This window comes from Tamandua tetradactyla, chromosome 5 (assembly GCF_023851605.1).
Source record: "Tamandua tetradactyla isolate mTamTet1 chromosome 5, mTamTet1.pri, whole genome shotgun sequence".
In the NCBI taxonomy this organism is placed as follows: domain Eukaryota; kingdom Metazoa; phylum Chordata; class Mammalia; order Pilosa; family Myrmecophagidae; genus Tamandua; species Tamandua tetradactyla.
In genome coordinates, this window is record NC_135331.1 from 64,598,668 (window position 1) to 64,613,786 (window position 15,119).

General features: G+C 37.9%; 1 protein-coding gene across 1 annotated transcript in view; it reads right to left on the reverse strand.

Moving 5' to 3' along the window:
• WDR49 (WD repeat domain 49) overlaps window positions 1-15,119 on the reverse strand; it is a 117,383-nt gene that overhangs the window by 13,242 nt on the left and 89,022 nt on the right. Inside the window, exons 14-15 of the mRNA XM_077159374.1 lie at window positions 9,431-9,612; window positions 691-800 (exon numbers count right to left, since the gene is read on the reverse strand). Coding sequence (XP_077015489.1) covers window positions 691-800; window positions 9,431-9,612 — 292 coding nt within the window. The remainder of the gene's footprint in view (window positions 1-690; window positions 801-9,430; window positions 9,613-15,119) is intronic.

Here is a 15,119-nt window from a genome sequence, read left to right on the forward strand (position 1 = left end):
ATATATTTTCTGGCTTAGACCTTATATTTCTGTATGGCAGCTTTTGCTGTGCAGCCTTGGACAGGTTTGTGCTGTGCAGACCTGGACCAATCACTTAATGTCTCTGAGCTTTTGTAAAATGGAGATCATGAACCTTTACATCAGTTTGTTAAAAAAATAGCATAGCATATAGACTATTTGTCTTAATTATATCAACCTATAAAAAAAACATTATATGCCCTGGTTTGCCAAACCCCAACCAAAACCATTCCTATTAACCTTAAAGAAAACCCAGGGCTCTATATGAGATTCTACAAAAGTTTCACCAAGAATGTTCCAAGAACATCAACCATTTCTATACTCCTATCCCATATTGTTGACACTACTTTCCAATATGAAAAAGTTAGAATGACCATAGCCCAGTTACCCATAAAGATTGGGAGAAGAATCAGAGGAGAAGATAGGATTTAACAAATGAGTATGATTGCTGAATATTGACATTTATTTCAGTCTCCAGTGTCTTGGAGCAGCTAGAGGGAAAAACGTGAAATTATGGAACTGTAACCCATACCAAACTTTGAAATCTGTTCTACAACTAATTGTTGCAGTGTGCTTTGAAATTTATTGCTTTTTTATATATATGTTATATTTCATACTAAAGTATGTTTAAAAATAACATCATAAAAAAATACAGCAACAATGATTACTTACTGGTTGATTTTTGGATAATGTCACTATTGGAAAGTTTACGTGTTTTTTTCTTATGGATAGTTATTTCTTTGTACTTCATATCCAAATTTATATCTTCTGATGATATGACACTGGAAGAAAATAATTCATGATGGAATAAAATATTAACCACATAGAATGAACAGACATTCTCTGGCTATAAGCGCACACCTGACTTTGACAAAACAAAGCAAACAAACATTTATTTTTCTGTGTACCTCAGTAGTGACATTTTTTTACAATAGTCAAGCCATGTCTTTGAATAAAATGCCAAATAGTCAGTTGATAACATAGAAAAGGGTGAGAGTCTGAGAGCTGCTTAAGCAAAGACCCCATTCCTATAAGTGGAAGGTTAACGAAAAACTATATGGAAGAAAAATTGCACAGAAACACGTGCACGCTGTCCTTGCCATGTGTGTAAACTACATAGGTGACTGTGAAATTGGGCATCGGGGTATGTACTTATTGCCTGACATTGCCTTGGATCTTTACTTATGGTATCCAAAATGCAAGAAAGTTCCATGCTTTTGAGATGCGTCATATAAATCTATGAGAAAACGTCAAGTTAACATGGTTCCACAGAAAAGGCTTGTGTCAATCAAACCAAGGGAGTGAAATCATTACGTAACCAAGTATAATTCCAGTCAGAAACCAGAGAATGGTCTCCGATGCATTCAACATTCACTGTCACAGACCTTAACATTATTAGTTGCAAGTCATGCTGCCAAAATTAATTGTTAGTCTCTTGAGAGCATCATGCCAGAAAACACTCCCATTTTTAGCAAAATATGAGTGTTGCAGGGCTCTTGGGCAGCCCTCCCCATTCTGCCTCTCTTCCTCGCATTCATTAGCTCTCCACAGTTACCACTCCCCGTCCTCTAATTTTTATCCCCAATTCTGCTATGTATTTAGAAACTGGGGGATGTTGATGTTTCCTAAACTCTCAGCCTCAATTTCCCCCTCTATAAAATAGATTCTTGGTGTTTTAAAGGACATAACAGATGACAGTTCAGTGAAGCCCCTCACAAGTCATACTATTCAATAAATGTTAATTTATTGCCTTCCTTTGCCTCTTTTTAACAGAATCGTCCAAACTCAAAAAATATATAAAATATTAATGCAAGTGACATTACATGATTTATCTCTCTTAAAGTTAATATTGGGTGTTACTTACATAGCTTTAAGTAGTGTTTTACTAGCTGCTTTTTTATGTTTAAAGAAACATTCTATTTTAGACTTCTTTAGATTTACAGAAAAGTTATGAGCATAGTACAGAGTCCCCACCCATTGCTCACCCAATTATCCCTATCGTTAACATCTTACATTACCTTCCTTCTAGGACTCTCTCAATGTTTTGTACCTCAGTGTATAGCAACAGTACTTTCTCTGGGGAAAAAAATGTATTTTTAACCCAATAGTTATAAGGCCTAATCTTATAATACCCACCAGCAATCTATTATGGTTACAGATTCCCTGATTATCATGAAAGGACTTTCTCAGGACACCTCATTCTTATCTTCAAAGCAATTAGTTACTAAAGAATATGCTCTTTAAAATGGCATATTGTGATGGAGAGCACTCAAACTTAATTTGAAAACTACCCATCTGCCCTACGTCTTTTGGATGGCAAAGCTCCCCTAACTAAGAGAGAGAGAGAGACAGAGAGAGCAATCTGTAATTCCAAATAGTGTAGTAGGTACTCCCACCCCGGAGGGTGTGAAGCTTAACTTAAGTGTGGAAGGCTCTTCTTACTTGCTTCTGGAGACTAGAGAATAGAAAGGAGCGGGAAAGTAACCTATAGTGGAGAACCTTGGGGGGCACAAACTTGGCCAGTTGAGGAGGTTTAAAATCAACAGTGATAAGTCAGTTTGGTAGCAGTTACTTTTTTTTTATTTCCTTTACATGGGCAGGCACCAGGAATTGAACCTGGGTCTCCAGGATGGCAGGCGAGAGCTCTGCCACTGAGCCACCGTGGCCCACCTGTTAGCAGTTACTTTTGAGGGGGTAAAATGAGCATGGCAATTTATCTCTTCTGTCTTTCTCCCAATAACCCATCACCTCAGGCTAATCATGAGAAAAACAACAGACAAACCCAAATTGAGGGAAATTCTACAAAATACATGACCAGTACTCCCCAAAGCCACCAAGGATACGGAAAACAAGGAAAAATCCAAGAAATTGTCAGACTCCAGAGGAGGCTTAAGGAGACCTGGTGACTAAATATAATGCGATATTCTGAGTGGATCCTGGGGCAGAAAAAGGACATTAGGAAAAAAATAGTAAAATCTGAGTAATATGGAGTTTAGTGAATAATAATGTACTATTGGTTTCTAAGTTGTGACAGAAGGTAATGTAAGGTGTTTAACAACTATTTACAAGGATGTCTCATGATGATGCAGGAAGTAGGGTTATTATGGCATCCAGTAACCTCAGCCTCAAATTCTATCAGAAGGAAAGTCTCTAAGTGGTCTCCCATCCCTCAGCTCTGGCTATAGAAGGGAGAACTGGTGTCTGTGATAAGTCCTCTTATCTAGTAGAAATAAAAAGGAAGGTCAAAGGTGCTTACCTATAGCAAATACTTGACAAATATTCAATAACTTGATTCAGAGACCAATTACTTCTTTTTATATATTCACAGGGCACTTCCTAACTGGGCAGGCAGCATAGAGTGGTGACAAAGTATACTGACTCTGGTGCCAGACTGCCTGGATCCCAGGTTCACCCCTTGCTGTCTGACTGACCTTGGGTGAGTCATTTAACTTCTCTCTGCCTCAGTTTCCTCAGCTGTGAAATGGGGGTAATAATAGTAGCTAACTCATAGAGTTGTAATGAGAAGTAAATGAGTCAATTCACAGACAGCTTTAAGAACAGTGCCTGGAATATAGTAAAAACTTAGTAAAGTGTTAGCTACTAACACCTAAAGCAAGAAAAAATTCTCACTCAAAGCAGGGAGTTTCAACTTCCTAGTAGAGCCAGTTCTCATACTGGGAACTATCAGAATGATGGAACAAAAAAAAAAAAAGAAATGTAGCACTCTCAAAAACAATAATTTGCTGCACTGGTATTTTAAGACAATTTTTTTTAATTAAATGTACTTAAATTTGTCATACATGGGGTATTACCACACATTTTTGGTGAAATTATTTTGTTAATCCTCCAAATAATTTATATCATATAAATTCTGATTTAAAATGGGATTTTAAAGTTTTGTGTGTTTTTTTCTCATAGCTGTCCATCAATTTTCTAATTTAACGTCTCATGAGATCTGCTGGTAAAATCATTAGGTAATTGATGGCATAAAAATAATAATGTCAGTTCTCTTCTAACAATAATATGGAGTTTAGAACATTGTAATTATTTCATATATCTTAAGGAGCATCAACTTGAAGTGCGCTTTCTACCTTCTATAAACTTACTGGAAAATTAATGGAAACTTCTGTTTCATTTCTCATATGATTATTTTATTCTGGTTTCTAATAACGAATAGGATAAAATACCCCCATAAACAATTATTTGTAATGATAGCCCAAAGGAAAATATGTCAGGTAATAAGGGGACTAGGTCAGCTCTTTGTTGTCTTAGAATAAAAATGAAGATCAAATGGTGAGAGTTTTAAAACTGGACAGATTTTGATTTAATGTTAGAGCCAATCTGTAATAAAGAGTGGTTCAGCAAGAGAGAAGCTACATGGAAGGTGTTAAGGTATTGTCACACAGGAATTACTCAAGAACAGGCTAGATGGCAGGTGATGGTGGGGCAGTGGCAGAGTTCTCACCTGCCATGCCAGAGACCCGGGTTCGATTCCCAGTGCCTGCCCATGCAAAAAAAATAAAAAACAGAACAGACTAGAATGTATTTCTCTTAAGGCTGCTGTAGAAGAGAACTCTACAGCATATAACAGACTTTAAATCAGATATAACAGACCTTATATGTTATACAGCTGTATAACAGACCCTAGTATCTCTTTTAACTTCATTATTGCAATTACGTAGCTCACTAGAAATATTAAACATTACTAAACATGAACAAAATATATGCTCACAAATAATAAAAATACACAATTTAAAACAATGAGAACTTATAATGGCAATACTTCTAAGACAACGATAAAATACACTATTGGTTCAGAGTCAGGAAAGAGCCATTTTCATACAGTGGGAGAGAACACACTGGGGACCTCAAATTAGTAAGAAAACCCAAATGCCTTTAAGCCCTTTGAGTCAACAATTGCACATCAAGGAATTTATTCTAATGCTGCATTCTGTCATGTACTCTCACATGTGCACATAAAGGTATTTTAGGAAATATCCTCCAGGTTAAAATTTACAAATAGTCTAAATGTTCAAAAAGAAGAGTGCAACAGTGAATTCCTAGGGAGCTATTATAAATGTTGATGTTCCTGGACACTCATGCTGATTTAGCGGCAAATGTGCTTACTGTATTGTTTTTATTTTTATTTTTATTTTATTTGCATGGGCAGGCACTGGGAATCGAACCCGGGTCTCTGACATGGCAGGCGAGAACTCTGCCTGCTGAGCCATCATGGCCTGCCCTCACTGTATGTTTTTGAATAAGAATAAAACAACTTATAAACTGTGTCTGCTAAGTTCCCATTTGAATAAAATGTATATATGTGTATTTCCAGAACAAGACATAGAGAATGAAATGTCTAAATGTTAGTAATGGTTGTGCTACAGCTGATTTATTTTCATTCTTTTCTTCTTGCTTCTTTATGCTTCCAAAATTTCCCATAATGAACATTTATTATTTTTGTGATGAAGAAATATTCAGGATTATATTATCCAAATTATTCCTCTTACCTCTAATTTTTCTAGATTAGAATAAGTTTATGGGAATCCAGGGGCCAAATATTGATGTCTATTAAGAAAAATGCATGTCTGCTCTGGTTTTTGTTCCTTATCTTGTCCTTTCATTTATTGCTTCAGGTTTTTTTCATCTTCTAATGGTAGTATAATTTTTATAGAATCTAAAGAAGAGAAAAATCCATTTCTCTCTACCTGTTGTTAACTTAGCATTTGGATTTCCTACTAGTCTCTTAAATCCTATATTCATCTTCATTTCCTCAGGACTTAACGTGAAGATAACTCTTTACCACCTTCCTACTTCTCACACGTAATATTATAAAATATCTTAAGCACTATGGAAACCAGGATTTTATGCATAAATCAGAAGACAATATTCACCAAGATTGTTATCCAGAAAAGAATTTTTGGAGTTAAAAAGAGAACAGTGTTTAAATCATTTCTTGTGTTCCTTCATTATTCCTGCTTCTTCTATTTTCTATTGCCTTTTCTTTCTGCTTTTCTGTCTTTCCTAATATGTTTTCACCCTCCATGTCAATATATCCCACCTGTATATACACACCAAAACTTGCCTTTTCACCTTCAGTCTCTTCCACACCTTTACTTTTATTATATATTTTTCATATGGGCAAAAAATGTAGGATTCTTTCCTTGGATTTACTAATCTGATTAACTACAGGGGCACATTTTTTTAGAACTATATTTTCTAGGGAGAAAATGATTTTTAACCTCCTCAGTATTGGTTGGAAGCCATGAAGGACATTTTACAGCTGACAATTTTATTGGGCTTGTGTGTTTTCCACAGAGGATTCCTGGTCACATTCCTGAGAGAAGTGACAGATGTACCTGACAAGCCAATTCTGAGGATATATTTTTAGCCATTTTCTTTCAATTAGCTCAACAGTTCTTAAACGGCATTCATTCTACACTATCTCATTTCTACAAATCTTAAAATTATTTTAATCCAGGCATCTCTAGTTGATAAAAGCAGGCATTTTAAAGATCACAGATACTTTTTGATGTATTATTTTGTCATTGAAAATGCTGTATAAAAGAGATAACTATGTGTATTTTTACCCCTGGAACTCGCCCAAGACCCACTGAAACTTATATCCAAGGTGAGATCACTCTGCTGTGTTTATACTTAATTTTGTAGGCTGCAAGCTCCGGTTTTCAGAGAAATACCTGAACGTAGAGAACCTCCATATCAGCACTAATTGTAGTAATAAAATCTGTCAAGTAACATTAGGAAATGAAATAAGATGAGATAGAAGCCAAGAAAGAAGTAAAACTGAGTAAAAATGGTCAAGTTTTTAAGTCTAAAGAAAGGCTGATAAAAGAATACAAGGGGTGGGAGGCGCAGTGCAAGAGGGGTTCAGTGGTAGAATTCTTGTCAGCCATGTGGGAGACCCAGGTTCAATTCCCAGTCCATGCACTTCCCAATACAAAAAACAAGCAAACAAATAAAAAACAAAAACTCAACAAATGGTGCTACAATAAGGGGATATTCACAAGGGGAAAAGAATGAAATGTGACCTCTGCCATACAGCATACAAAAAAAAAGAAGACAAAAAACACAAAGTGGGGGCGGTCACCAAGGTTGTCATAAGGAACAGGGAATCAATACATTGGCTGAAGTACTCTTAAGCAGGACTCTACACTTGTCGTCACTCTTCTAGGAGTGTGACAGGAAGACCATCCCTTATCCATCTACATTACCCTAGGGAGAGGAACACTGCAGACTTTATTTCCTCATCTGTAAAACTGAGTTGGGCTTGGGGGAGGGGGATTTTATCATATGTAAAATCTTTCCATTCCCAGCATTCTCTGATTACAAGGGACTGATCATGCTTTATTTCTTAATTCGAAAGGATCCTTCTGCCTGAAAGTAAAATGCCACTTGACATTCAGCAAGCCATAATTCCAGGAAACAGAAAAGCAAATACCAAAGCATTGTGTCTATAACAGGATGTTTAAAGGGGAATTTCTTTTTGTCTCCCTGTCAGCAGAGGTCTGAAAAGTCTAAAAGCAAATGAATTAATTAAAAAGTAAAAACATTTCCCATATTCCAAAGTGAAGTGTTATACTCCTTTCGCAGGTCTGCTTTTGCCAAGATGACAGCTCCAAAACTGACCTCATGATCTTTAGTTCACCCACCACTCTAGGGTATAAGGAGAACAAGTATGCAAAAACCAGAAGAGAGTCCAGTACTGGAAAGAGTAGTAGGTGAGGTGTGCATTGAGTTCCACTCCCACCCAATGCCTGGGAGGAGAAGGAAACTTTCTTCTCATTTCAAGCCTGGATTTACAGAGATTCGCCAAAGACTTAATCATGTTTCTCCTGGGGTAACAATTAGAGAGACACAGTGAACCAGTTTCTCATTAACACCTGAAGAGGTCTACAAACAAAAGTTATGGCTGGACTACCCAGTAGGGCAGGAGAGAGGGCATGACAGGGGAACAGTTGGTGTGGCAAGGACCAGTGAGTTTCCCATGCGCAAAGCAGAAGTTAACCCAGAGGGAGTTGACCAAGGTGGGAGGGCTGCCAGTTTCAGAAAAGGACAGTGGGGTGTATTGTCAGAGGCACGAGCTGGGGGCGGGGGGGATTGGGAGGCTGAGCCAAAGAGATTAGCCAAAGAGTGCATGTTTCCAGAAACACGCAGTGCAGAGGTCTCTGATAGAGGCCATTAAAGAACCTCAATTGTATCCCCTGAAATAGAGTAAGTTTGAACATCTGCCATACTGGCAGAAAAATGCCAGCCCTTTCCTTCTCCATTTCCATCCCTTATTCAATCTTCAAGGGGTAGAAAACTGTGGGCTAGTGAGCTAAAAGGAAGAAGAAAAAGAGTAAGGTGGAGTCAGAGGAGAAATTTTTAAAAATCCATCACCACCACCACTTGCCACCCTTGAATTTTGATGACATCCATCAGAGTCATGTGAGGAGTTGAGAAAAGCCATGGGAACTAAGTTTTCTTGAAAAGGGCAGTGGAGGTCAGTCCCTCAGGGTGGGTGTGAAAGGCCATCAAGAATGGAGCAAGAATAAAGTTGGGGTATGAATGTCCTCTATATAGTTCCATCTATTCAATAAAAGAGATGAATGTAGCATTGAATTTAAGCATGGTGGGAATTACGTAAAACTATTTTCTTGTCAGTTCTCAGTAAGCCCTATTTCTTTACTTACTTGGAATAGACAAAAAATCAAAGTACTAAAATACTTTTCCTACTTTTTTAGGTAGTAGGCTAAAATATGTCTACAAGAAATTCTGCTTTATAATAGTGGATATATCTTGTGAGGAGCGAATCTTTTTAAAAGCATTGAAAAATTATTTAGGGTGAAAGGTGAGATTATGAGATTATGAGAGCAGGAGTGAAGGAAACAAAAGAAATACACTTCCTAGTATTAGGGAGGTGAGATGAACGTAAGGGGCCTAGCAGATTAGCTACATAGAGAAGAAATGGCTGAACACCATGGAGGGATAGCTAGGCGCCTTAATGGAGAGTGATATCAAACATTCAAAACTAAATTATTTGAAATTCTGCATGTATAAACTCTTGTTCACCTTACCAAAACCGGGAATGAAATCTTCACATATTTTAAGAAAGGGGCTAATTTCCACAATTAGATTAACAATGGAGCAGAACTCAAGACTAGAAGGCATTGAATAGAAATCAAGAATTCAGTGTAGGCAAGAAATAAGAACTAGATATGATCCTGAGAAATAGGCCCCCTTCTCCAACACACATACACACAATACCAATCCTTAAACATTTGATTGAAATGTCCCCTGTAGTCACTGGGCACTCCACAGAGCACAGAAGGGCACTGACGCCAATCTGGTGGAGATCTCACAGACCAGAAGGACTCCTGCTAACATCTGGGGAACACTTAAAATTACTTACTTATTTGTTAGTTCTTCTTTAATTTTCTCATCAAGTAGAGATTGTTCTGCTGGATCTGAGCACGATTCTTCCTTAGAAAGTATAGGTATCACCCTTGTACCTTCCTCTCGAATCTCATTTTCCATTAAATTAGCATCTCTTTTTGGAAGGAAAAGGCTGCTTTCAAGTTGCCAGTGCTTTGCCTAAAAAAAAAAAAAAAATAGCTTTTATAAAATAAAAGATTTTATTTTATAAAAATTATCATTGTCAAATATATATTGAGTGTCTACCATGTACAGCACACTAGCAAATCCAGGCAACTCAAAAAATGACTAAAAATGGGATGGGCCATGGTGGCTCAGCAGGGAAGAATGCTCGCCTGCCATGCCAGAGGACCCGGGTTTGATTCCCGATGCCTGCCCATGTAAAAAAAAAAAGAAGACTAAAAATGACTATAACGTGGTTCCTGTCCTCAGGGAGCTTGCAACCCTTACAGAGGAGATGAGGCTTTGACATGCAATTTGTGATAAGGGCCATAAGAAAAACACAAAAATTCTCTGAAGGAGTAATAAAGAATGATGAAAAAAATAAACAAACTGCCCTCTCCAATAAAAAATTCTAAATAGCAAGATTTATAATTGCTAAAAAGGAAAAATTAAGCTTTTGTTGAAGAACTGCCAGCATTAATTGCTCCTCCAGCTATTTTCTTTGCATCTTAACTTCTAAAATTCCAAAAGAAAGTCATTCTTTAAAACCCAGGCCAAATATTGAGAATTTATTTTTCTCAGAAGATATATATGTCATATGATTATTTTCACAGATCTTGGCTACAATTGTCAATATGCATTCATCTAACACAAGCTCACCAATGACAACCAATTTTATATTTTAAATACAGAGCCCATTTCCTTGTCTCATATCAATTCACACCACCCACAGAGAAGTGTACCAGAGAACACAGCCTGTGTGATATGAGGGGGACATCAGGTACCCCAAGAGTATTTGATGACAGTATTCAGCGTTTTTTATCAGGGTTTGTAAAGTAAAATGCTTAAGAAGACCAGGCAGGTAGTAAGTGAATGAACTGAGTCATATAAAATGACAAAAAGCAAATGAAATGTAGCCTCAGGTATTTCCAGGCAAAAAGGAAAGGGATGAGGACTGCAGCGAATGAGAGAACCTAGTTTACATAAAGTCAGGTATAGTTACTCTAAGTGATGGTCTACATTCTTTTTCAAGAGAAGCCAGAAATCTGGATCTTTAAATGAACTCTCTCGATGTTTAAATGTGGAAAGCTTAATCAAATTTTTTTAATTGGGTGAATAGGCACAGTCAAAAGCACCAACTATAAAATCAACGTAATAAAGGGGGGTGGCAGTACATAAACTCTGCTTGGCACAGTGGTGATTAGTGCTTAAAGAGGGGTCAGATAGCACAGGCTTCAGCTGATTTATTTTTAATCCCACAACTGTTTCCTGAAATAAATGTGTATCTATGGATAACCAAACCACCTCTATTTCCCCAGCTCTAGAAATAAACATACCAAACCTCTTCCTTTTAAAAATCTAAGCTGAAACCCAACTAAGATCAATAGCTATGTTGTAAAAGTGATTCACAGTTCTTTAAAAAAGCAAAACTTCTCTCAAGAAATTTATAGAATCATTACATACAACGGACTTCTGAGCGGCTACAAGAATAAAGTTTGAGACCTGAACTATGCGAATGAAACTTAAGGACAGTAAGTTGAATGAAATGCCAGAAACAAACAAACAAACAAACAAAACATATTATCATGCCTCTCTCATATGGGTTAACTATAATGTACAAACTTGGAGAATTGAAGTTGAGAGCATGGGTTATCAGTTTGGGGCCTCTTGTAAGGGTTCTAGATTGTAAGCTCTTACAGCAGTCACATATATTCAGGAATTGTAACTGTTATTTCTAAATTCTGAGATATTGAGCTGTTTGTTTATAACCTGGTCATTCCCAGAAACTTCGAGTATTTTGGTGACATCTGAGACTCAGAGTTAGAATTCTGAAGCTATGAAAGTCAGCAGTACGCCATACGGCAACTGTTTAAAAAGGTGAAAAAGGGACCAGACTTTAACTAGAGAGATGAAAGAAGCTGATCTGGATAGGGCTAAGGTAAATCAGAATACAGGGTAAAGGATGATATGGTCCATATTTTAAAACTTCAACTTCTGTGTGAGACCAAAGGGAGAGATGTTTATTTGGTGAAAAATTTATATTTTGGGTAGTACATTATCTAATTTAACTTGTATGTTCAGGTTAGTTGAACACCAAAAGTACATGGAATCTTGAATAGGGCATGAGATCTTGTTGGTTTGTCCAAGTTAGTGTGATGCCCTGATATATCCGAGAGTAATCTGAGCAGTGAATAAAGAAGTATTTGCAAAGTCCCCTTGGGAGACTGGGGAGAAAGGAGGAAATATTCAACTTCTGCATTCAGTGAATTTCTGACATTCTTGTAAGCAGTAGTGCCAACCAAATCAATAGGCTGAGCCTTTAATTCCTGCAAAGGAAAAGCTAAGCCTACTTATAATTATGCCTAAGAGTCATCCCCAGAGAACCTCTTTTGTTGCCCAGATGTGGCCTCTCTGTAAGCCAGCTAGGCAGGGGAACTCACTGCCCTCCCCACTACGTGGGACATGACTCCCACGGGTGTAAATCTCCTTGGAAACATGGGACAGAACTCCCAGGATAAGCCAGGACCTAGCATCATGGGATTGAGAAACCCCTCTTGACTAAAAGGGAGAAGAGAGAAACGAGACAAAATAAAGTGGCAGCGGCTGAGAGATTTCAAACAGAGTCAAGAGGCTATCATGGAGGTTATTCTTATGCATTGTATAGATATCCCTTTTTAGCTTATGGTGTATTGGAGCGGCTGGAGGGAAGTACCTGAAACTGTTGAGCTGTGTTCCAGTAGCCTTGATTCTTGAAGACAATTGTATAATGATACAGCTTTTATAATGTGACCATATGATTGTGAGAACCTTGTGTCGGGTGCTCCATTTTTCCAGGGTAGGGACAGATAAATAAAAACATAAGGATAATAAATAAATAAATAATAGGGGAGATAGAAGGTAAAAAAATGGATAGATGGAAATATTAGTGGTCTATGAAAGGGAGAGATAAGGAGTATGGGATATCAGTTTTTTTCTTTTTTCTTTTATTTCTTTTTCTGGAGTGATACAAATACTCTAAAATGGTCATGGTAATGCATACACAACTGTGATGATATCGTGAGCACCATGTATGGACTACATGTGTTTGTGATTTCCCAATAGAATCACATTACACTAAATTTGAAGTATTTTAAACAGACTGCAGGCAATTTCTTACGAAATTAACATACATTGATGCTATTTCTAATGTTTTCCCACCCTGTTTTTATAACTGCTAGAGCAGTATTATTGTAACTAAAAGATAACATTGAAATGTAGGACAAGTCATTTCCCCGTTCAACTCAAATATGTTCAATAAAACTTGTTATATTTACCCATAGAGACCTTTCTCCTTATCTGCGTATTTCCATCTGTTCTCCATAACTTCCAGTTCATTCTGTAAAAGGGTGCCTCACACACCATGAAAAGCACATTCACTTCTCTGCTATTTTCCAGTGTCTTCTAATTTTTTATCTCCCTTCCCCTCCCTTCCCTTTCCTTTCCCTCCCTTCTTTCTCTTCCCTAATACCGATTAGGACTAGTAGTTCCCATTTCAAGACAGCTTGATAAAAGTAAATACTTAAAAAAAAAAAAAAGCTCAACCAAAACAGACTAGAAATTTCAGCTCTCTCCAGTTTTGCCCAACTTTTATTTTCCAAAACTGCCACAATTCTAGAGACTGTTTTCCTGTCTTGAACAGAAGGAAAAACCACAAATACACACATGCATACATGCCTGTTCTCATACAGACTTATTGGGGCTGAAGTCCTTCAAAAAATGAAGAATTAAAAAAATACAAAATAACAAAAACATAAAAGTGAATAATTTCACTATCACAAACTCCTTAAACTTTACCACAGATTTTGTTTGGGAGACACAGATAAGATGGCACCCACACCTAGAATGGCCTTATTTCTTGCTTCAAACCTATTCAAAGGGACTTTTATTCCAGACATCACCTGCATGATGATGCTTTCTTTCTTTACCTGTGATCCAAACCTCCTCTTCATCTCTCCAGAGCTCCCTGCCCTTATAGAAATGTTGGCATTGCATCAGCTTCTTCAATTGCCAGATGTAGACTTTTCAAGTCTTTTTCCGTTGAGAATGCCAGCCCTGTCCCAGCCTGTCTGACGCACCCACGATTACCCACACATCCACTTGAGTCCCTACTCAGCTGTTGCTTTTCTGACTGAGAAAAGTCTAGCAGCTGAGTTATTTACAGGGTAGACGTGACTGATATAGCTCTTGAATGTTATATGGAGATTTGTGGGTTGACTAGTTAAACAGGGGCCAACCTCCCCAGGTTTTTTTCTGATTTACCAGCACCCTCTATATCCTGAAAGCCTGCCTCGAATTCTTTCAGCTCAGGTTAACATCATCTGACTTCACAAATACAGCAACGGACCTTGTCTTCCAATGCTCAGGCAGGAGTTGTACTTTCACCAGGTGAGAGAGGCACCTGAGGCTACTAAGTAGAACCAAGTCAGTGGGCCAGGCAGAAATTGAGGCTCCAGCCTTCACCTCATACCATGCTTGGAACAGTCCTAAAAGTGAGGGGATGTATTTTGTCTCCATAGCACAAAGAGAGCAGGGTCAGAGATCCCATGAAAGCAAAAGAAAAAAAGAATAGAAATGTGAGACAATAACTATTTCTTTTTTCCAATGCCCGTTGCTTCCATTTCATATCTCTATGATACAAGTGCATAACTCAGGGTTAGTTTCATGGGACGAAGAGGTTAAAAGCATTAGATCTAAAGTCAGCCAGCCTGAGTTAAAAGTCAAAATCCTCTAGTAGCTCAGGCAATTTGCCCTAATTCTCCGTGCCTCTGAGAATGATAGGAGCTTCTCTTTTGTGGGGGCAATTGTGAAGATTAAATGAGGTAATTCATATCAAGACCTTACATGCCCACAAGAAAAAGTCAGGGATTGTTTGCTATTGTTTTGGTAGGAGTGGACCAGACGATGAATGAGAAAGGCTTGTTTGTTCTGAATTTGTTTGTATGCTGTATTGCGCGGGGTTACATTTCATTCTTTTTCCAAGTGAGTATCCCCTATTGCAGCTTCACTTGCTGAACTTTTGTTTAGTTGGTTTTTCGTTTGTTTGCTTGCTTCTTTGTTTTTTGGGAAGTGCATGGACCGGTAACCGAACCCGGGTCTCCCGCATGGCAGGCGAGAATTCTACCACTGAACTACCCTTGCACACTGTGTTCTGAAATATTTTTACATTTGATTATTACAGTCATCCTCATCTGTTTAATGATAACGTGGTAATTTCTATCAATACCACAGTTTTACTACATTTTGAAATGGAAGGAATGCATTTGTTTTAGAGGAGGAATCTTTCCCAGAAATCCTGGGATATTTGGGGCTGCGCGGCGCCCCCATCCTTCCGTGTCACCAGTGTCCTGCTCTTGCTGGAACCGCCGTGGTCAGTAGCCCACCGTCCGAGAGAGGATCGGAGCTACAGCCTCAGAAATGCCAGTCGGCGCTCTCCTGAGGATGCACATTGAACAGCCATTCAAATA